This window comes from Ascochyta rabiei, chromosome 12 (assembly GCF_004011695.2).
Source record: "Ascochyta rabiei chromosome 12, complete sequence".
NCBI classification, from domain to species: Eukaryota; Fungi; Ascomycota; class Dothideomycetes; order Pleosporales; family Didymellaceae; genus Ascochyta; species Ascochyta rabiei.
In genome coordinates, this window is record NC_082416.1 from 1635549 (window position 1) to 1658707 (window position 23159).

General features: G+C 38.5%; 1 protein-coding gene across 1 annotated transcript, besides 60 other annotated features; it reads right to left on the reverse strand.

Moving 5' to 3' along the window:
• Positions 1–17: part of a tandem repeat that runs on past the window's edge.
• Positions 1–6360: part of a mobile genetic element that runs on past the window's edge.
• Positions 18–1140: a mobile genetic element.
• Positions 1142–1394: a mobile genetic element.
• Positions 1393–3233: a mobile genetic element.
• Positions 2082–2137: a tandem repeat.
• Positions 3121–3239: a mobile genetic element.
• Positions 3231–3669: a mobile genetic element.
• Positions 3668–6350: a mobile genetic element.
• Positions 6151–6360: a long terminal repeat.
• Positions 6361–6364: a direct repeat.
• Positions 6365–6401: 37 nt separating this feature from the next.
• Positions 6402–6753: a mobile genetic element.
• A 158-nt stretch (positions 6754–6911) lies between these two features.
• Positions 6912–6915: a direct repeat.
• Positions 6916–7137: a long terminal repeat.
• Positions 6916–12167: a mobile genetic element.
• Positions 6961–6990: a tandem repeat.
• Positions 7039–7439: a dispersed repeat.
• Positions 7128–7902: a dispersed repeat.
• Positions 7943–7988: a tandem repeat.
• Positions 7951–8002: a mobile genetic element.
• Positions 8000–8042: a mobile genetic element.
• Positions 8036–9901: a mobile genetic element.
• Positions 8612–9093: a mobile genetic element.
• Positions 8633–9084: a mobile genetic element.
• Positions 8681–9072: a mobile genetic element.
• Positions 8696–9081: a mobile genetic element.
• Positions 8696–9093: a mobile genetic element.
• Positions 8834–9084: a mobile genetic element.
• Positions 8843–8976: a mobile genetic element.
• Positions 8870–8985: a mobile genetic element.
• Positions 9098–9249: a mobile genetic element.
• Positions 9902–9927: a mobile genetic element.
• Positions 9915–11791: a mobile genetic element.
• Positions 10718–10926: a mobile genetic element.
• Positions 10718–10929: a mobile genetic element.
• Positions 10724–10920: a mobile genetic element.
• Positions 11792–11932: a mobile genetic element.
• Positions 11935–12167: a long terminal repeat.
• Positions 11986–12015: a tandem repeat.
• Positions 12059–12475: a dispersed repeat.
• Positions 12165–12591: a dispersed repeat.
• Positions 12168–12171: a direct repeat.
• Positions 12592–12642: 51 nt separating the features above from the next.
• Positions 12643–12722: a dispersed repeat.
• Positions 12723–12758: 36 nt separating this feature from the next.
• Positions 12759–13184: a mobile genetic element.
• Positions 13172–13826: a mobile genetic element.
• Positions 13292–13329: a tandem repeat.
• Positions 13827–15336: a mobile genetic element.
• Positions 15337–15396: a mobile genetic element.
• Positions 15383–15591: a dispersed repeat.
• Positions 15592–16172: 581 nt separating this feature from the next.
• EKO05_0007595 (uncharacterized protein) lies at positions 16173–17247 on the reverse strand (the record flags this gene model as incomplete). Its single annotated transcript, XM_038943286.1, has 2 exons — positions 16173–16765; positions 16821–17247. 2 exons carry the CDS (start codon positions 17245–17247, stop codon positions 16173–16175), a joined length of 1020 nt encoding a protein of 339 aa, XP_038793797.1.
• Positions 17248–18172: 925 nt separating this feature from the next.
• Positions 18173–18431: a mobile genetic element.
• Positions 18185–18229: a tandem repeat.
• Positions 18432–18437: 6 nt separating the features above from the next.
• Positions 18438–20565: a mobile genetic element.
• Positions 18959–20630: a mobile genetic element.
• Positions 20577–20661: a mobile genetic element.
• A 26-nt stretch (positions 20662–20687) lies between these two features.
• Positions 20688–22520: a mobile genetic element.
• Positions 22457–22539: a dispersed repeat.
• A 134-nt stretch (positions 22540–22673) lies between these two features.
• Positions 22674–22687: an inverted repeat.
• Positions 22674–22851: a mobile genetic element.
• Positions 22838–22851: an inverted repeat.
• Positions 22852–22972: 121 nt separating this feature from the next.
• Positions 22973–23159: part of a dispersed repeat that runs on past the window's edge.

A 23159-nucleotide genomic window follows, 5' to 3' on the forward strand; every position in this document is an offset into this window, starting at 1 on the left:
CTGCTGCTGCTGCTGCTAAGAAGCCTTATAGTTGTAAGGCTGCCACTTATGCCTATAGTAGTAGTTGTAGTTAGTAGATGTTCCCTATAATAGAAGGTTTAGATTAATAATACCTAAGTTTGTAGTTAGTAGATAGGTTTAGGCTGATATAGCAATTAGGTGCATTACACTCTTAGATAGTCTAAATAATACTAGGAAGGTGTTCTTCTATACTAAATTTTCTATATTTACTTATAATTATAACTGTATAATATAGTATATAACTTTCTTTATCTTCTTATATTAGAAATAGCTATAATAGGCTAAAAGATATCTTCTTTAGCTAGTCTGTATTTCTTAGGGTAAGGTAGGGTTATAGTTTCCCTTAGCGTAAACTATTAAATACTTATTAATTAAAAAACCCCTATAGGGAAAAATTATAATTAAGTAAAGGTATTTAGCCTTTTTAGTCCCCCCCTTTTTAAGACTTTAACCTTAACGTCTTATTACGCGGTCTAAGCAGTTGCTTTATTATTTTCTAGTATTTTTTTAGCGCTTCTTTAGAAAGATTTGTGCTAATTTCCTAGGAATTTTCTAAATTAGGGAATCTGTCCTACTTAATAAGGTATTCCTACTATCTGTTAGCTAATTACCTTCTGTTAAGGACTTTTTCTATATCCTACACCTTCTCTTCCCCTTTAACTACAGGTTCTTATATTTATTCCTATATAGTTAGGAGTTAACCTCTTAGTATATATAGGTCTAGCAGTAACGCATAGAATACTAGGTAGATCTCTTTTATTCCTAGTAGGTCTACTCTATATGCACTAGGGCTAATCTAGGCTATAATAGTCCTAGGTCCTAGGTATTTCTAGTCTTGCTTCTTTTTTAGGCGTACTGTCCTAATGTTCTTACTAGAGACTAGTACCTTGTCGCCTACGTTAAAGGGTGCTAGTAGTTATTTCTTATCTAAGTGTTTCTTTTAATACTTATTTAACTTTTCTATGTTTACTTTACAGGTAGCCTGTAAGGAAATACCTCTAGCAGCTAATTCCTTTGCAAGCAGAGATTCTCTGCCTTTTAATGCTGAAGTAGGCTAATCTGTGCCCCTTAGATCTATACTGTAGCAGGCTTAGAAGAGTGTTATATTTATAGATACGTGTCGCGCAGCCGAGCCTGTGGATGACCAATGGGGTGCTCCCCTATCCAATCGAGCTTGCGGATTATTGTTGAGTGGCTCCTTTCTCCACAATTAACCACCGAGCTCCTGAGGGTCGCCCACAAAGCTTGAGTAAGCGAGATCACGTGATAACTAAATTTCCTTTGTACTTAAGCAACACGTTACACATCAAATATATAGACACTGATCAAATCAATCGATCACCTGAGTATAGTCCTCCAAGCTCTGTCACAATACGTAAATACTATTATTATATACAAATTCTGCAATAAAAATTTATAGGGCCTAATTATCTTATTCTAGAGTACAGTAGCAACGTAAGTACTATTTAAGAGTCTGATTTTGCCTTTCTGTTTAGTTAGCCATCTGTCTAATAATAATAGGCCAATGTTAAGACTTGTCTTAAGTTTAAATAGTAGTTAAAGGTTTCCTACGTCTTTAAGTTTATTAGCAGCCCCTAATCTAAGATAATTTGTGCTGGCGCGCTGTATAAGCAGATAATTTCTCTAATCTAGGCATATGCTAGATCTTTTCTATCCTAATTAGCCTAAGCTAGTATATAATATAATATTTTAGTTAATTTACATACTACTACTAGTATAGAGTTGTACACTAACCTAGCCACCTTACTAGAAGGTAATTCTATAATAAAATCTATTGTTACGTCCTCCTATAGTTAGCTTAGCACTAGTAAAGGTTATAATAACCTATACAGTTTATATTAGGTAGCAGTTAATCTCCTACATACTAAGTAGTTGTGGCAGTAGTTAGATACGTCCTTAGTAATACCCTTCTAGGTGTATCTGTGCTAAATCTTCTCTAAGGTCCTTTGTGCTCTAAAGTGTCCTAACATTAGGTTATTATAACGTTCTTTAATTACTTACACCTTATCTTCTAGCCTTATAAGCAAGATACGCTTCTCCTTAGCTATATTATCTTTTTCTACGTTATCTTATCCTATTCTAACATTACTTAACTGTTTTTTAGTGCTAGAGAGTTTGTCTGTGTTGTCTAAGTCTGTTATCAGCTCTGTGTAACTGTTCTCTCTTATTTCTTCTCTTTTAAGATCTCTTATGTCCTTTCTTTCTTTTACAGACAAACAAAGGGTTATAGCCGCTACTAGGAGAGCATTAGGGTTCCTCCTAGTTAGGATCTCCTAAAGTAGTTGTATAAAAGCCTTATTATACTTTTATAAGAGGTCTTATACCTCTCTTATATAATTAGAATGCTGTAAGGGTCTATCTATAGGGTTTATAGACCCTAGGTAATAAGTAATTACAAAGTTAAACTTAGACAACACTAAGTATACCCTTACTTTCTAATAGCTAAGAACCTTTGTCTCTATAAACTATTTTAGGTTTTAGTAATCTGTTAAGATCTTAAAGAAGGTACTGTCTTAGTATCTTTGCCAATATTATAGGCTCTAGACAATTGCAAGAAGTCCTTAGTTGTAAGTATTATAGTTATACTTAGCTTAAATTAACTTCTTTAAATAGAAGTCCACAGGCCTCTATTAGGCCAGCTTCCCCTCCCTAGGGACTAGTTAACTAAGGATTCCTAAGATAGCGCCTCCAGAGGCATCTACTTCTATCCTAGTCTGTCTCCTAGGTCTAAAATAAACTAAGATAGGTACGTTAATAAATAAGTTCTTTATATTCTAGAAAGCTTATAGGGATTCTTTGCTTAGCTTAAGAGGCTAACTCTCCTACTTCCTTATTACTTAACTAGATTTAGCCAAATTTGGCCCTTTCTAGGTTAATTAGGTTAATAGTAAGGCTAATTTAGAAATCCCTGTAATAAACCTCTAATAGTAGTTTATAAAGCCTATAAATACTTAGATATTATAAACTATGCGCAAGATTAGCTATTCTTAGATTGTTTTAACCCTGTCTAGATTAATGCTTACCCCTTTAGGTAAAACTATGTACCTAAGGTATTCTATATATTAATAGTGCTATTTACACTTATCTAGGCGTATATAGAGGTTTGTTTTGCAAAGCCTCTCTAAGACCTCCTTAACGTGTCTAACGTAGTCTTCCTCTGTCTTAAAGTATACTAATATGTTGTCTAGATAACGTACTCCACGGGCGAGTCGGACACACAGGCGAGTCGGACACTCAAATTCACACCAAAAATCACAATTCTTACACCTTAATATCTCTACAACCACACAATAAAATTGTCTAGAAATTTAAAATCTATGCTGCATCTATATAAAAATAAAGAGTCTAGAAGCACTAAGCTCTATTATAGATACACATAGAGGTATTTAAAAGTACGCTAAAATAATTCCTGTATTTTATATCTTACTTACTAACTTCTACATTAAGAGGAGGAAAGCTAAGCGCTTCTATAGTCTTTATCTTTATATACATGCAGCGTAGTATATTAAATTTTAAATAATTTTATCATGTAGTTGTGGAGATATTAAGGTTTAAGAATTGTGATTTATGGTGTGAATTTGAGTGTCCGACTCGCCTGTGTGTCCGACTCGCCCGTGGAGTACGTTATATAATATAAGTTATATTAACTAATCCTATTAGTGCCTTATTTATATAGGCCTAAAATTAGGCAGAAGTATTTATAAGTCTAAATAGCATTACTGTGTACTTAAAATGTCTATACCTGGTTTAAAAAGCAGTCTTCTACTTATCCCCTTCCTTATTTTAGATACAGTAATATGCCTTATATACATCTAGTTTAGTATAGAACTTAGCGTACGCTAGTTATTCTAGTAACTCTGTAGTTAGTAGTAATAGATAGCAGTTTTTAACTATTATCTTGTTTAGACCTCTATAGTCTACACACAGTTATAAGTTACTGTCTTTCTTCTTTAAAAAGAGAATAGACGCCCCTGCTAGTAACCTTAAGTGTTATATCTAGCTACGTTGTAGATATTCTGCTAGATACTTTCTAAGTATCTCTAATTCTGTTACAGATAGCCTGTATAGTAGTTAGTAGGGGGGAGTAGCTCCTTCTGTAATATTAATTGCTAGGTTGTGCTCTCTTTGCTCTAGTAGGACCTAAGCATTATCCTCTAATCCTAAATGCGCATAATCGCAATACACTTCTAGAATTAAGACTCTTTAAGCAGATATTAGGTTATATATACCTACTAAGTTCACTATATATATATATAAACGTCTACTAAGAGACTTCTTATAGTGCGTTTAAACTCTTTAGCATCTTCTAACACTATTTTCTCTAGTTTAGGAGAGTCCCTATACTTCTACCCTTAGAAGAGTATACGCTAGCTTAAATAGCTTAGCTTAGGGTTTGTCTAGTTAATCTAGGGTAATCTAAGGTATATCTTGTACCTTTGTAGGTCTGTAACTACAAAAGGTATCTGTTAGACCTTCTGTCTTCTACAGGAGTTAATAATAGATACTTTAACTGTAGTTACTCTATAGATAGGCAATTCTACTCTGCCTACACCTTTAGCTACTATTTTATTTAATAGTATAACCTCTAGATCCTGCTCCTTTGCTAGGAGAACTAAAATTAAGTTTAGTTGTAACCCTCTATCTATTAAGGCTTCTATTTTCTCTGCGTTACCTATAGATACTTTAACTGTAAGTAGGTATATATATTCTAGGTACACTACCTTATAAAGAGAGATTTTGTTTTTCTTCTTCTTAGACAATTTAATATAGGCTACAAGAGAGGAGATTAGGTCTTAGGCCCCTTGTCTTTTCCTAACTTATCTAGAGCAGGGTCTTTCTAGTTTACCTTTAGCTTTAGATAGTTAGGGCAGTAGTAACTGGTTTCTCTGTACTTAAGGCACGCGTTTTAGCCCTTATGTGGCCTATCTTAGCCCTTTTTACCCTTTACTAGCTCCTTATAGAACTTCTTAGACTTAAACAACTTTTTTAGGGTTTTTATGTTCTTCTCTAACCTAGAGTTACTAAATTAGTGCTTCTATAGTCCTTTGTTAGTTATCTTACCCTTAGCTAGAGTCTTCTTAGGTAGCTGTTAGCCATAATAACCTAGTCTCTAGTTAATAATGTTAGCTTACTCCTCTACCTTTAGGATTGTGTTCCTTTAATTATAGGGGATAAGGAACAAGTCCTTTTATATGCTAGGGAGTAGTATAGTAATATATTCTAGAACTTAAAGCTCTAGTATATGTAAGTTACCTAGTTCCTCCTATAGTAAACGTATAAAGTCTAGCAGATCTGTAGGGAACTAAGATTTCTGCTACTTGTATTGCTTTAATGATTTATACGCTGCTTACTTGCGTTTAGCTAGCATTTCTAGAGCATCTAGTATAATTCTTTTTAGCTCTTACTACGTTAGTTCCTAGGTTAGCTAATTACAGTAGTTAGTTGTGCAGTAGGCCTGCTATAACGTCTTTAGGTTCTCTTAGAGGTACCTTACGCTAAAGTTAATCTTTTATTCCTCTGTAAGGATATTAACTAGAGATTAGAGGAAGTATCCCTTACAATCTCTCTTCTAACAGTTATTTTTAGCGTAGTTATACTTTACATACTTCTATAGGGGTTTAGGTTATAGAAGGTTTATAGATAAGGAAGATTATAGTTTCTCTACTCCTTCTAGTACTTTTTAGAAGGATAGGATTATTACTAGATCTCCTTTGTTGTATTTGCGTCTAAGTTTATAAAGAAAGAAAAGTTCCTCTTAGTCTTTTATCTCTTATAACTATTTGTGTAAGTTTTCTAACTTATACTATTAATTACCTACTTCTAGGCTATTCTAGCCTTTTCTAGCTAAAGCTGCCCTACAGATACAAATTCTAGAGTAAGGTGTACTGCCTAGAGGACCTACAGATCCTCTTAAGGTACTATAGACACTTAGTGTCTGTTAAGGTATCTCCTTATCTGCAGAGGGAGGTGTTACCTTACGCTCTACTAGCTCTCCTACAGGTAGGTTGTCTTAGTCCCTCTTTAAAGACAGTAAGCCTAGATAATTTAGTTTAAGACTTATAGTAGCTTAGGTCTATCTTTAATTACAATATAAGAGTAATTAGAATATAAAGAGTGTATAAAGTAATTATAAGAGAGGATAGGGTTAAAGAGGATAGTAGGTGTATTAAGGTACATCGTGTGTAGTAATAAGACTAATTGCTACAGTATTAGCAATAACCTCTAACACCTTTATATAGTCTGGGCTAACTAGCCCTATAGTAGCTCGCCAAGACAGGTAGAGGTACCCCTAGGCCTAGCGCCTAACAGACTGCTCTATAAACTCTAAATAAAAATAGACACGCGCACTATTACTATCTAGTGTAATAATAAGAAAACTATACGCTTAGTAATAGAGGAAGTTTCCTATCTCTAAATTAAACTTTAACATGTAGATATATAAAACTATTAGATTAGACAAGAAGTATCTAAAGGTATAATTAAGACAGAATTCGTGCAGTTAGCAAATATAATCGCAGACAGCATAACAAAGGTCCTACCAGCAAATAAAGAGGAGGGTTTCCTTTAATAACTTAGCCTAGCTATTACAGAGCTAGTATAGGTAACAAATACTATACCTCTTAAGGAAATTTAAGAGTAACTTAAAGACCTTACATTTGCATAACTACTAGCTTAATAAGTCTCTAAGCTAAAGGGGTGTGTTAGATAGAACAAGCTCTAGTAAGGTTAGATCTGTACAATCGAGCAGGGACTAATAGGCTTGGCACACTAGCAAAGAACCTGAATCTCACTAAACACAGGGGAACAGAAAAATACAACAATTATTAATATCATTAAGTTACCTCATTACACATTTATTATACTACAGTGGTAGAAGGGTAGGGGTTGGGTAGGGGTAGGGTACATCACGTGATGTACCCCTACCGTACCCTACCCCTACCTACGCTAATTCCATGCCAAGAGGGTAGGGGTAGGGTAGGGTCCACATAGGGTACAGGTAGGGGTAGGGTAGGGTCTACATGGGGTACAGGTAGGGGTAGGGTAGGGTCCACATGGGGTACGGGTAGGGGTTAGGTAGGGGTTAGGTAGGGTAGGTGTCGGCGTGTAACTCTTTAACCAAAGCAGCTATTACAAAACTTTGTACTATAGAAATGTAGAGCGCGACAAGCGCTTTTAAACAGTCTATATACTGTGAGATTCCGATCAAAACTGGTGGAGTTAGAGCAGTTGTTACGTGGGCCTATATTGTAACAACCTAGGATTTACACAACAACTGCTGTACCTCTACTAGTTTTGATTGGAATTGCACAGAATATAGACTGTTAGAAAGCGCTTGGTTTGCTCTAAATTTCTGTAGTACAAGGTTTTACAATAACTGCTTTAATTAAAGAGTTACACGCTGACACCTACGGGCCCTACTCAGGCCTACCTCTTTCCTACCTCTACCCCTACCTGTAACTCTTTAACTAAAGCAGTTATTGTAAAACTTGTACTACAGAGATGTAGAGCAAAACAAGCGCTTTCCAACAGTCTATATTCTGTGCAATTCCAATCAAAACTAGTAGAGGTACAGCAGTTGTTGTGTAAATCCTAGGTTGTTACAATATAGGCCCACGTAACAACTGCTCTAGCTCTACCAGTTTTGATCGGAATCTCACAGTATATAGACTGTTTAAAAGCGCTTGTCGCGCTCTACATTTCTATAGTACAAAGTTTTGTAATAGCTGCTTTGGTTAAAGAGTTACACGCCGACACCTACCCTACCTAACCCCTACCTAACCCCTACCCGTACCCCATGTGGACCCTACCCTACCCCTACCCCTACCCCTGGTCCGTGCGGACCGTACCCTACCCCTACCCAACCCCGGGGTACCCCCTACCCTTTTGCCAGCGTACATTATACCATCTAACATAATACATCATTATTAACTCATTACCATTACCATATAATCTGACAATTTTGCGTGCGTGCTATGCTTAATTTGCTAACAGTTAACGTACTCCACAAGCGAGCTGCCCACCCAAGCGAGCTGCCCACTTTTGCCAAGACCACATTAACACCACAACTACTTCGCGATACTACAGTACACAGCAGCAATATACTGTACTAAATAGTAAGCTGTACTAGTCTATAGTACTCTGCGCATCTTTACTGCATGTTCGTGCGTTATGCCCTGTCTTGCTACATATGCCACAGCGCCTTAAAGACTAAGTGCTCCCATTAACACGTGACCTCTTCTTTGCCTTCTTCCCATCACTACGGGCCTCAAACTCCTTTAGAGTAGTTAGCCGCACTCCCTTACTAAACGTTAGTGTCCCTTTACGCTAGATTTGCTTTCTTTTGTGTAATTTACGACGTGTAGCAGCCTTGTTAGCTGCCTGTAGGTCAGTGACCTGGTTGCGCACTAAAACCAGTGAATGCGCCATTAGCTCTGCGCCTTTGGTGAGCTGATTAAGGGCGTCAACTATGGGCGTTGGTGAGCTATTAGCGTGTCTCTGAATCCTCTCTTAAATCAGATTTGATTGAGACCCAAATTCTAGGGTGTTGCTTGGTGTTTTAGACTCCTATGTGCTGTTGTCTATAGTAGGTGGTGTTAGTGTACGCAGGCGTACTTTAAGCTTTAATATTACAGCCTCTAGGTTAAATAGGACTAGACCAGCGCCTCTAAATCCTCCCTGTATGTTGCTATTGGTAATTAAAGCATTAAAAGCAGCTTTAAAGCACGGCAAGAACTTAAGTTTAGTAATACGCGTGATCTTGCTGCGCATCAGCCGCTCGGCTTGGCGGCCATAGGCCTTCTTTAATGGGGAGAAACAACCCACGTTAAGTGGCTGCAGCAGGTGCGACGAGTGTGGAGGCATGCACAGAGTGATAATCTTGTGCTCCTTACAGTACTGGTGGAATTCAACCAAGTTATGGCTCTTGTGGCCGTCCAGAATAAGCAGCTGGTAGCTACTAACAGTGCGCGCCTTTGTGTGCTTATTAAAGTGCTTTAACCACTTAACTCTAAGCTCATTGTTGGTCCAGCCATTGTTAGAGACATTAAGAACCTAGTTGTTAGGTATACTGGGCTCCTTGTACCAGGCTAAGAGGTAGTGCTTGCTAGAGAAGATAATGAAGGGTGGGATAGACCAGCCCTTTGCATTAATGCCCTGGATAATACTTGTCCACTCACAGTCGCCCTGCTGCACTGTCTTTAGTCTCCCTCAACGCTTAGAGCCTGTAACAACAGCTCCTGTTAATATAGTGCCTATTATAAAGCCAGATTTGTTAAAGTTATAAGTGTCTTTATCTAGGATACTATACTTAGCTTTAGTATTCTCTATAAGCTAGAACTAGTTGCTAATTACCTTAGGATCCTTATAAAGCGCTCTCTTGTAGTCGTACTTGCAATTAAACTTGACTTTAAGCTCTGGCTGACGTTTAACAAAGTTGGCAGCCCAGTTCTTGCTAACAGGGGTCTAATGGCGCTCAGCAAGCAGAGAATTGGCCATATCCTCTACATTAGCAAGCTAGGGCAAGTATCCTCGCTCGTCTAGCTTCAGTACATGCTGGACAATCACCTCCTCTTTAGTGCTAGTCATCCTTATCATGTTAGGCTTGCAATCGCGTCAAGAGAGCGTTCCTGCGCGCTAAGTGTCTAGTGTTCTTCTAGGAACTTTGTAGATTGCTGCTGCGCGTCACACGCTTAGCGTTGCGTCTTACTTAATTGCCTAAAGAGCAAGCTGTATATCAGTTTCATTAAAAGGCTTTAGTAGGTTGCTGCGTTAAGGCATTATAAGTTAAGTGAAGTTTAGTGTGGTCTTAGCAAAAGTGGGCAGCTCGCTTAGGTGGGCAGCTCGCTTGTGGAGTACGTTAACACAGTTCTTAATGTATTTAGTAACGTACCCCACAGGCGAGCCGCTTAACAGGCAAGCCGCTCACTTTTGCCAAGCCCCCACCAAACTCCACCCTATTATGGCCCAAAACAACCCAGTTTAGTGCTGTAAAGTGCAGTATGGCCTGTAATACTATTTAGAAACTACTTCTACCTCTTTCTGACACGTTCGCGCGTTGTGTCCTGTCTGATTGCACTGTCTACAGCGTCTTTGGGAGGGCTTACCTCCTTTAGCGCGCACCTGCTTCTTTGCCTTCTTCCTATTACTACGCGCCCTAAACTCCTTTAGAGTTGTTAATTGCAGGCTATCCTTAACTGTTAGGGTCCCTTCTGCCTAAACTTGCTTTCTTTTGTGTAATTTTTGTTGTGTAGCTGCCTTATTAGCAGCTTAAAGCTAAGTAATCTCCTGTTGCGCCAACACTAGCTTATGCGCAATTATTGCTGCCCCTTTTGCTACCTTCTTAAACGCCTCAACTATAGAGGTAGGCGAACTATCTATATACCTCTGAATCCTTGTCTTTACAAGCGTTAATTGCAACCTAAGTTTAAGGGTGTTGCTTAGGGTTTGCGACTGCCAGAGCTTGTTGTTAACAGGTAGTAGTGGTGATAGAGTGCGCAACTTCACATTAAGGGCCGTTATGACCTGGTCTGGGTTAAATAGGACTAATCCAGCACCTTAGAACCCTCCCTAGATGTTCTTAGAAGTAATTGCAGCATTATAGGCGCGTATAAAGCATAGCAGGAACTCTGTCTTTATAATATAGTTAATCTAGTTATGTATAAGTATTTTGGCTTAGCGCCTATATACCTTCTTTAAAGCAGCAAAACAACCCACATTAAGGGGCTGTGTGAGGTGTAATAAGTGAGGAAGCAAACAGAGAGCAATAATCTTGTTATCCTTACAGTATTGCTGGAATTTAAGAGAGTTGTAGCTCTTATAACTATTAATAATAAGTAAACAGTAGGTGCTAATAGTACGCTCCTTTGTATGCCTGTTAAAGTGCTTTAACTAGTTAAGACCAAGCTTGTTGGTAGTCTAGCTGTTATCAGAGACTCTAATAACCCAGTTGTAAGGCAGATCCTCTTCTTTGTACCAGGCAGAGAGGTAGTAGTAGGCTTTAAAGATAAGGAAGGCCGGAATAGCCTATCCTTTGGCATTGATGCTTACTATAGCCGTAGCCCACTCTCAGTTGCCTGGCTAGATAGCCTTTGGCCGACCCTGTTGTTCTGAAGCTGTAACAACTGCTCCTAGGGAGATCTGGCCTATTATGAAGCCTGTCTTGTTAAAGTTGTACGTGTCTTCATCCTAGATGCCATACTTGGCTTTGATGTTAGCTACCAGGCCAAACCAGCCCTGTAGAACCTCAGAATCCTTACAGAGGGCTCTCTTGTAGTCATACTTGCAATTAAACTTGACTTTAAGCTCTAGGTGTCGCTTAACAAACGTACTAGGCCAGTTTACGCTAATAGGGCCTAGATTGCGCTTAGCGCGCAAAGAATTGGCTATAGTAGCTACATCTAAGAGCTAAGAAGAAAATCCTTGCGCATCTAGCTTAAGAACATGCTTAATAATTACCTCCTCCTTATTGTTATCCAGCTTCTGTAAGTTAGCTATAGAATCTGCGCGTGAAGGTCGTCCTGTGTGTCGGTCGCTTAGTGTCTTTTGAGGGACACTGTAGATAGCTGCAGCGCGTTGCTAAGAGAGATTCGCGTCTTGTTTAAGAGCCTGGAGCGCAAGCTATATCTAAGCTTCCTTTAACGCGTCTAAATAGTGTTGTTAAGAAGACATTGGTGTAGGAGGAGAAGTTTGGTGGGGGCTTGGCAAAAGTGAGCGGCTCGCCTGTTAAGCGGCTCGCCTGTAGGGTACGTTAACCTTATCCTTTATATCGCTAAACTTATAGTAATACTTAATAAGTTCTATTACATGTGTAATTCTAGGGTGTCTGTATAGTAAGTTGTTGTAGTAACCAGCTATTGTTTTATTCTAAAGTTCCTCTAGTACGTCTAATGTATGGTGGTAAAAGGGTAGGGACTAGGTAGGGGTAGGGTACATCACGTGATGTACCCCTACCCTACCCTACCCCTACCCACGCTAATTCTATGCCAAGAGGGTAGGGGTAGGGTTAGGTCTACTTAGGGTAGGGGTATAGGTAGGGTAGGGTCTATATAGGGTAGGGGTAGGGGTAGGGTAGGGTCTACATAGGGTACAGGTAGGGGTTAGGTAGGGGTTAGGTAGGGGTTGGATAGGGTAGGTGTCAGCGTCCAACTCTTTAACTAAAGCAGTTATTGCAAAACCTTGTACTACAGACATGTAGAGCAAAACAAGCGCTTTTAAACGGTCTATATACCGTAAGATTCCGATTAAAACTAGAAGAGTTACAGCAGTTGTTGTGTAAATCCTGGGTTGTTACAATGTAGTCCTACGTTACAACTGCTCTAGCTCTACCAGTTTTAATTAGAAACTTAGGAATTATGGACATTTTAAAAGCGCTTCCTTCCCTCTACATTTCTGTAGTTTAAGATTTTATAATAACTGCTTTAGTTAAAGAGTTACACGCTAAAACCTACAGGCCCTACTTAGACCTACCTCTTCCCTACAGACCCTACCCCAAACCCTACCCTACCCTACCCCTACCCCTGGTCCGTGCAGACTGTACCCTACCCCTACCCCACACTAGAGGTACCCCTACCCTACCTCTACCTAACGTCTGTGTAGACCGTACCCTACCCCTACCCTATGTGGACCCTACCCCTACTCTACCCCTACCTAACGTCCGTGCAGACTGTACCCAACCCCTACCCAACCCTAGGGTACCCCCTACCCTTTTGCCAGCGTAGTCTAATGTGTTGCGCTGTTTGGTTTATATTTGCATTATATTATTTAGTTACTATAATAGTCTAAGTAACCTATTATTATTAATTCTTAGCATAGCAAACTAGTTAATTGTTTTTTCTCTAGTAAGGTTGTGTTGTTAACTAAGTACGTTAGCTCTACTGTTATCTTTGCCTAGCGTATACAATATCCTAAATCTATATTACCTAAGTATCTTAGACTAATATACTTGTTATTAGTTTAAGACCTTTATAGTTGTAAAGTGTACTAGGTTCTTATAGTTAGTATAGATAGTAAGTTCTAAGCAACGTTCTACGTACAGTTGCTAATGTTCTAGGGCTAGAATAATTGTAAGTAATTCTTTGTTGTGTATGTTATAGTGTTCTTCTAGTTCTATAAACTTACGTAAGTAGTACGCAATAGAATACTGTTACAACGTTAACCACTAAGGCCAAGCTTCTAGCACTGTCTTAAGTAGCTAAGGAAGCGATATTTACCTCTTAACTATTAAAAGAGCTTTAGGTAACCCTAAGCAATCTAATAATAATAATTAAATATAATAATATACAGATAATACGTCTAGTTACTATAGACGTTGCTAAGTAATAGACTAAGCTTTAGCATGTTAATATGCACAACTACTAGTTATAATAAGAAGTTAAGTACAAAATAATTCAATTAGAATATATCCTATCTAATAACATAATTACAGATAGATTTATAAAGTTGCTGCTAATTAACAAATAGGCTGGCTTTCTTAATTAGTTAGGACTTGTTAAGGGCTAGAAGGGTACATTAAGGGATATCCTGCTTAAGTAGATGCAAGAGCAACTAGAGGATCTTATGTTAAAGAGTTAATTAACTAGTTTGCGCAGCTTGCAATAGGATTCTAAGCTAAGGGGGTGTGTTAAATAAAAGGTATTAGAGAAATAGGTTAGGTGATATACCTGCCAAGAAACCGTGCAGGGGCCCCTACTAGAACCTAGATAAGACATAAATCACCCTCACATAGAACAACAACAGAAAATCAATCCATTATTATTAACTTATTACCATTACCATCTAATCTGACAACAGCAGAGCGTGCTCTAGGCGGCAGCAGGGCATAGTAAGCAGGTGCTTAACTTAGTTAATAGCATCCTTTAGATTAAGTAAGCTACGCACCTAATATAGATAGAACAACTTACAGTAGTATAGGCCTAGACTGCCTCTATCTAGTTTATACGCTTAGTTTAGGATTAGAAGGCTAACCCTACAGCAGCTACAAACTGTTAGAGGTAGGCGTTAAGCTAGTTACTGCTACAACGCCTAGACAACAGCGTGGTAGGTAGGGCAACCTAGGTACTAGGCTTAGTATGGGCACAGGTAGCGTAAGAGGTAGTTAGCTGCTTTGCTGGCGTAGGGTTAGCTAGGGCTAGGTTAAGGGTAGCCTTATACACCTGCTAGTGCTTATAGTAGGCACCTAATAAGACTGTTATGTTAGAAAGGAAGACCTACAGGGGCGCTAAGGGGGTAAATCACAGTAGAAGACAGGCTAACACCCCTAGTTAGCCTTATTACTGCCTACACCCTAGGTGCTAGGCGTCTTAACATAGGCGTTACTAGCGCGCACTAATGTCTTAGCTACTGTTAGTTAGGAATATAGAGCTAGGATAGAGACACATACTTAGATGTACTACTTAATGTTATACTAAGTATAGTAGAGCTTAGTATTTATAGTAAAGAAGTTATTATTATAAATGTAAGTACGCTTATACTTAGCGCAGGTAGAGTATGTTTTACTAGCGCTAGGAATATAGTTAGCTGTAGAAGGTTAGTAGGTAAAGAGGCCTATAATAGAAGTAGGACACGTATAAGACTAACTAGTAAAGATAGTAAGAAGGTAGTATAGGCAGCACAGGATAGTACTAGTAGAGATAGGGACTAGGTCCTTATTATCTAAGTTGCTCTTAACCTTATAGTTGCCTATATAACAGTAGTAAGCTTTCTACATATATAGTTAGGCCCTACAAATAAATTAGAAACTAAGGAAAAAAATACTAGGGGAATATTTTAGGCAGAGGGGAGGGACTATAGCAGACTACAACCGCCCTCTTTAGGGGGACTACTAGCTCCTTAGCTAGTGGCCTAGTAGCTATAACTAGAGGTAACAACAGATATAGCAGGTAGGGCGTAAATAAAAAATAAAAAATAGAGTAGGTGTAATACAGGCAGGTTAGGTAGGAGCGTAGAGTAGTACAGTAGCTAATTTAGGCAGGTGCGCTAAGTAAAACAAAAACAACCTAGGTGCGCGCAGGGACTACCCTAGGTAAACTACAGACTAAACTAGTAGCTAACCTACTAAGAGGCGGACCCTTACACAACTATAACCAGCTCTAGGGTTTACCTACTACTAGCGTCCCTCTAGTCTACGCAAAACGCAGAAAGGACCTAGCAAAATACATTTAGCTAGGGAGAGATAGGGAAAGGAGGTATGTTATAGGCTTAGACCTTGTCTAAGCCTTAAGTAAGACAGGGCGGTTAAGTGCCCTACAGACATATTAGAAGGACACACAACGTGTTACCTCCTTAAGAGATACAATACTATATCAACCCTTATTACATCCTACCCTAAGGCTAGTCTATAACATCTACAATCCCAACTGTTATATTAAACAATAATAGGGACCTGTTTAGTTTGTGGTTAGAAGAGGTCTAAATCTAGGGGTATTTAAATGACTAAACAAACTTTGTAATTTTATTTAGAGGCTGTTACTAGCTAGGATATATTTTCAAGTATAATGTAACAACGTAGGATAATAGAAGTCTCTAGTAGGTGTAGGTATCCGCTACGAGGTGCATAGGAGCACTAGGATAGTTTACACAGAAAGTTTTTCTATTCTAATAGGTCTTGTATAAAAAATACTTAAAAACCACTTATCTAGACCTGTTGTACCTTGTGCCTTTATACCTATAAATGCCAGGAAGAATCAGAGTGCTGACCAGGAAGTGGGATGGAAGTGGGATGTAAAAACACTAAGTTGTAGGTGAGTCGGATATGGTTCGTGACGGGAACCTTTGGAAGGACCGGTGCGTTACAGTTTTGTAGCTTTAAAGATAGAAAAGTCCTTGTATTTATCGATATAAGATAACCCCATGGATATAAAACAAGATAAAGAGTTGGTTATAAATTGGTGCTATTTGTTAAGAACATATACATGTAATGAGTGAGTTTTAAAGCTTTAACGAAATTTTTCGAGATTTACATGTTATCTTGAAGGACTTCCCAGAAGCCTTCGCTGATAGTTGAGGGAATCAGGCCTGAAACAACTGCGAGCTGGAATCTAACTTCCGGCGTAGCTACTAGCAACAAGTAGCCAAAACTTCTTGTGAACTCTTGCATGTTTGGCTCTGCTACAATTCCACGGAGCTAGGATGCCTTAAGGGGCAGGCGTTGGGCTTTCCAGGCTCAAAAGATATGAGAGCTGAGTACTGTTCAAGAATGGAACCTGGGGGCTGGTCGCAGTAACATTTACACCAAATGTAATGTATCCAATCATACCGTTCGCAACATCAACACCATCTAGAGGTTCTATCTGAATGTTTGGGTTCCAGCCTACTTTTGTTGCTTCAGGATAAAGAAGGTCGACCGAATTTGTAGTACGGTTAATTTCTGTGTGTTGGTTGTATGGTGCCATGGCCATGATTTTCTCGGTAATCTCCTCATCGAAATAGATCTGTCCAGTAGAAGCGAGATTGCTGGCTACGATGGTGCCGTTGTTGCGAACCACCCAATCGGTGTGAGCTTGCACGTGGATATGAATCGCGCGACCAACGTAAAAGCCAGGGTAGTTAGTGACCAGCTCTGAGACACCATTGGCGTCAGTTGGCCACATGCCCCGGAGCCAAGTAGAATCGTCAGTGTGAAGATCTAAGTCAGTGATGTTGGTGATGTTGCGATCCTTGAGAAGCTCCAGGAAGGGGATATTGGGAGAGAGACTCTCAAAAGACGAGTAGCTTCCAGTGGCGTTGCCTGTGTCAATTAGTCCTGCCTTTCTTCCTAGATTGATTGGTGCAGGGATGCCTACAGTGCCACAAATCAAGCAGAACATCGGGTGCAGGTTCGCACGTGTTCGTGTCAAGGACACCGATATCAAGATAAAGCGGTATACCAGCCTGATCTTCGCGCATATCCTGCCTAAGCGTTTCCGAACGGGGCCAATAGTATGGTCCGGGTGTGATATTCGGGTTCATTATGCAGGTATTGTTTTGGATAGCGGAAAAATGAGGTCCCTCCGTGTGGATAGTGACGTTTGAGTTCCGCGGCATCAGGACGTTTCTTTTCGCTATAGACCTCTTCTTGCGCTCCTGAACAAAGCTACCTGCAGCAGAAGCACATCGCTTCGAGATATGATGATTTTCGGCAACCTCGCGAGGAGAAAGATGATGCTGGGAATGCGCTGCTGCGGCTAGCGTCAATGTCAAAATAACGATGATTCGGGTCCCAGAAAGCATCTTGAATTTGTTTTGAAATGATGAATGATGAATGATGTGCTTGGGTAGAACAAAGTGTCCTTCAAGATGATTTTAGGAGATATTGCTGGTGTAGCAAGTCTCTTATACCTCTGAATTCATAACAATGCATACACTTACTCGTACCTTCGAATTGTCTCCACTACTTAGATTGACACCAGCATCAGTCGGCAAGTATCGGAGACTAACGCGCACTTAGTGGTCTCAGCCTAGGTAGGTCAGGTGCTGTAAAGTTCCCAAAACGTTCTAGGGGTGGATCGCAGTCCACTACGCGACTCACTCAAAACTCCTATGCCAGGTACCATGATATATAGCCAGCAAGTATACCGACAATAGCGGTCAAGAATGCGTGATTTTACAAATCCAGGGCGGAGTTACAATAATCGTACTGCTTTTGTACCAGTTCTGGCAGTCACGCGTGCTTTTATCAGGCACTATATTGCGCTGATTTATCAACATTCTTTCCGCATCGATTTGTAAAATACCAGCGAGCAGTAAAGTTGTTACACGGAAAATTGTCTATCTAATCACGTTGATTGGTAGTTGATTGTATTTGTACAATATTTTCTTTTTGGCTGTGACAAAAGTGCCTGAATTTGTGCTAGCAGTTGGCTGGTCTTGCCTTAATCAATAGTATAGATCGAGAGACTATAGTAAGGCTTTGAAACATAAGCTGGACGAAAACCCTCGGAGGTCCTGGGTGTGTGGAGTTGCAATGATCTGCCGATTGGTACCTCTAATCAAGCATGTCCCTGATTCCACTTCATATCTTTTGTATAAACCTGATTCTCTAGTTCTAATGCTATCAATGCTGATCTCAAATTGATGATTACTGAGCGGCAAAGATGCGCCCTATGAATATGAGGTGACAAAGCATGCCTTCTCCGTGGTAAACTCCGCTCACCGGTACCGTGTCCGTACGCGCAACGCCCGAATTCGCGCAACGCCCGGACTCGCGCAACGCCTGAAAACCATCTCAACGCTCAAAATTAGATGAGTCTGTAGAGCCACCCACAATAGCTATTATTACGAAATATTGTAGCAGAGTAGTAAAGTGGTGTTTGCGATCAATTAAGCCTATCTATATTTATTTGAAAGGGTAACGTTACAGCTCCGGCAGGTGGTGATGGCTGAGGCAGCCGGAGGTGGCGATGGGGGACGACCTCCCCCAATACCATGTCCGTGCGCGTGATGCACGGATTCGCGTGATGCACGCGATCACCAAAATACACCAATCTCCTTAATACCACAACTTAACGCCATAATGTTAATAGGGGCTGCCCTTGCAGAGATAGATGCTCTAAAGCTAGGCAAACAATTTACGTATATAGCAGTTACAAAAAAACACAGTATTATAAGATCTATGTTGTTACAAAGGCACTAAGCTATTTGCGCAGCTCCTATTAATAAGAATATTAACTAGCAACAGTTAACGCTATAATAGGAGATAGAGCTTGTAAAGTACATAAAATTGCTTACTACCTGTTACTTACCACCTACACAAGAGATAATCTAGAATTTTGCGTTACTAATAGCCTAAAATCTAGTCTCTAAGAGCTAGGTTACGTGCTTTATTAATAAGTACTCTATCTATCTTATCTTGCGTTACTTAACTAAGATAGATTGCTAACGTTACAACGCAGATTCCTATAATTAATACAAGCTCTATTTTAAACTGCTGCTGCACAAAATTTCTATATACTTTATTAAGAGTTGCTACATATATAATATAGATAAGAAGCGCTTTATAATTAGGGTTATAGGTAGAATAAAACATGACTTTAGTAAGCGTATGTAGATAAAGGGAGAGGTTAAATTATCTATCTAAGATAGTAATTAGGATTAGTAGACGCTTATAGCATGAGTATGTGCTAATAGATTAGTAGTACTACTAGGCCTTATCTACAAGTCCTCTAAAAACACTATTAAATTAGGCTAGGTAGCTAAAATTAAACTAGGGGTACACTCTGTAATAGTTATATTATCTGCCTTAGGGTAGTTAAATAGGGATATAGGCCTTGCCTAGCTTAAACAGGTGTTTAACTGCTACACTAAGAACAAGGCACAAAGCTAATAGCAGCTATTAATCTTAGATGGCTATGGATTATATGTTACAATAGATTTTATTAACTATTATAACAATAACAGGATACTCCTTACTGTGTTACCTCCTTACTTAACTTAGACCCTTTAACTACTTAATATAGTACTGTTTAAACCTCTATTAATAGTATACTTAAAAGCACTCACAATATTAATCTATAAGTCTTAAAATAAGTTATTAATTACAAGAGTAGACTTCTTTTAACTATTCTAGTAGGTGTAGGTAAGTAGCTTTACAGAAAAGCTAAGACTTAAGTCCTTTAAGGCAACAGGTATAGAACTACTTAAACCTAACATTATCCTCTACTGCTTTGTTAAAACACTAGAGACCTTAGATTTAGATAAGAGCTTATCCTTTATTTACAGTAACAAAGATTAGCTTAAAATAGAGTTGTTATTGCGGCGTGTTGCTAAAGATTAGGGCAGCAGTAACGCTAAAAAGATAGGATAATTAATCTACCACATCTTAGTTAAAGCCTTACTCTTCTAACACAAGGTAGATAGCCTTAAAAAGACATTAAAGACGTAGAAGGAGCTTAAGAAGAAGAACAAAACCTTAGATCTATAATAACAGGAGGAATACTATAGTAGTGCTGTGTTTTAGTCTCCTTTAAAAGTAAGAGAAGTATACTTCTGTAAAAGGATAAAACAACAAGAGGAGAGAGAGGAGAGACTAAGAAAAGCGACTAATAAGGAAGTAGCAGCCGCTAAGAAGCTTATTAAGGAGAAGGAGAAGGAGGAGAAGCGTGTAGTGAGAGAGGTAGCCAAGGAGGTGCAAGAGAAGGAGAAGGCTAAGGCAGTAATCTAAAAAGCTAAACAGTAGGCTAAAAAGTAATGTTAATAACAAGAGCGTAATACTATAAAAGCTACACAACTGTCCTAAGAGGAGAAGAAAAAAGCTTTATAAGCAACCTAGCTAAAAAAGCGTTAAAAATGTAGTTAAAATAGTAATATTAGTAATAGTAGTCCTGCGGCGCAGCCCCTATCTCCTCTACCTAAAACCACAACACATGGCTGCAACGTCAAACTACTAGCAAAATTTAAATAGTATATCTTTTTTGCAAGCAATTAATTACTATAACACCTTAGTTTCTTGTGATAGTAGCTGTTGTGGGTGGCTCAATAGCCTCACCCTGTTTTGGTGTGATTTGGTGCTGTCGTGCATTACGCGAATCCGTGCATCACGCGCACAGACATAATATCACCAGTACTGTATCCATGCGCGCAATGCGCAGATTCGCGCAATGCGCGCATTTTACTAGTAAAAACACAAAAAAGTCTAATCTTTAAAGCTAAATATCTCTTCTAATAGAGGAGAAAACGTACTCCACAGGTGAGCAGATTAAACAGGTGAGCGGATCACTCTGCCAAGACCACACTAAATCTCTACCCTATTATAGCTTGTATTAGCCCACTTTAGCCTTGTATACAGTAGTACAGTAAATAATATTATTTAGAAATATCTTATATAGCCTTCTTATATATATATATAAGTTATATCTAATATTATAGCACTTTATACAGCGTCTTTAGGTTATTTCCCCTCCTTTAGCGCACACTCGCTTCTTTACCTTCTTACTATTACTACATGCCCTAAACTTAGTTAGAGTAGTTAATTAAAGGCCTTCCTTAGCTGTTAGGACCCCCTCCTCCTATAACTACTTTCTTTTATTTAATTTACGTTGTATAGCAGCCTTATTTACTGTTTAAAGCCTAGTAATCTCCTTTTTAGCTAACACTAGCTTATACGCAACAATAGCTACACCTTTAGTAAGCTGCTTACATACCTTTAAATCCTCTCTTAAACAAGCGTTAATTGCAACTCTAATTGCAGGGTATTGCTTAGGGTGTAGGACTGCTAGGGAGCATCTTCTACAGGAGGTAGTAGTAGGGTACATAGGCAGACATTAAGACCTATTATAACCTGTTCTAGGTTAAAGGGGACTAATCTAGCACCTTAGAAGCCTCCTTAAATATTGCTAGAAGTAAATGTCTCCTTATAGGCGCCTATAAAGCATAGTAGGAACTTAGTTTTAGTAATATAAGTAATGTAGTTATATATAAGATTTTTAGCTTAGCGCCTATACGCCTTTTTTAGAGGGGTAAAATAATCTATATTAAGTAGTTATAAGAGTTGTAATAAGTGTAGAGGTATATATAGTGTAATAATGTTTACTTCCTTACAGTATTGTTAGAATTTAAGGGAGTTATGGCTCTTGTGGCTGTTAATAAGGAGCAGCTAGTACACTTCTTAGGTGCGCGTCTTTATATAGGCATTAAAGTGCTTTAACTAGTCTAGACTAAGCTTGTTAATAGTCTATCTAATCTTAGAGACTCTAATAACCTAATTATAGGGCAGATTGTCTTCTTTATACTAGGTAGAGAGGTAGTTACAGCCTTTAAAGATAATAAAGGGTAGAATAGCCTACCTTATGCTATTTATGCCCTATATAACTATTATCTACTTAAAGTTACCCTACTACACTGCCTTTCGCTGTCCTTAACACTCTAAGCCTTTAATAACTACTCCTATTAATATCTAGCCTATTATATAGCCTGTCTTATTAAAGTTGTATATGTTATTATCCTAGATACTATACTTAGCTTTAACATTTACTATAAGCCTAAACTAGCCTTATATAATCTCTAGATCCTTACAGGGGGCTCTCTTATAGTTGTACTTACAATTAAACTTCACTTTAAGGTTAGAGCAGCACTTAATAAATGTATTAGGCTAGTTTATGCTAATGTAGCTTATATTACGCTTAGTATATAAAGAATTAGCTATATTAGCTACAGCAGCCAGCTAAGGGGCAAATACTTATATATCTAGCTTAAGAATATACTTAGTAATTACGTCCTCCTTAGTCTAGTCTATAATCTGTTAAACTAGCGTATAATCAGCTTGTGCAGGTTGTCCTATGTATTAAGCGTGTAGTGTGCTGTAAGGTGCGTTATATATAGCTATAGTGCGTTACAGGGTAAGTATTATATCTTATTTAATTGCCTAGAGCGTAAGCTGTATTGCAGCTTCTCTTAAGGGCGTAGATTAATGTTGTTGTTAAGGCATTGCGTGGTATAGTGGATGTTTAGTGTGGTCTTAGCAGAGTGATATGCTCACCTGTTTAATCCGCTTACCCGTAGAGTACGTTCGCAACTAGCTTTTAATAAAGAGCTTTATAACTTTGTACTACATAATTTATAATAATAACTAGAATTTACTATACTTATTTTTTTAACCAGTAAAGATAAAAATTTAGAACTTAATAAAATCTCTTAGAAATTGAATTTTGGTATGGAAAACGTAGTCTTTAGAGTAATGTTTATATTAAGTTCTCTTTTATATCTATCTTAGTTGTTTAAATATACTAATCTTTATAGATTTTCTTAAAAATTCTAAGTAAAAAACCTCTAAATTTAGTTTATATAAAGAACTAAGCTAAATATAAGAAAAGTGCTAATACTCAAGTTACTCTAAAGACTAACGTGTTTCACCACTAAGCAGCGTACCCCCACTAAGCGGCGCGCCCTTACCAACATCGCAACTATTACAGACTATTACTACTGCACTACAACACTGCACTAATAATTACTCTAGCCTAATATACTATTTAGAAGCGTTACTATTATCTATATCTATAATTTCTACTGTACAGGTACGCGTGTTGTAGCTAGTCTTACTACAACGCCTATAGTGCCTCTCCTTACGTACCCTCTTTGCAGGCTGTTTAGCTGGCTGCCTACTACTTTAGTCCTTCTCAGCTATTAAAACCTGTACGTTACCTACTGTA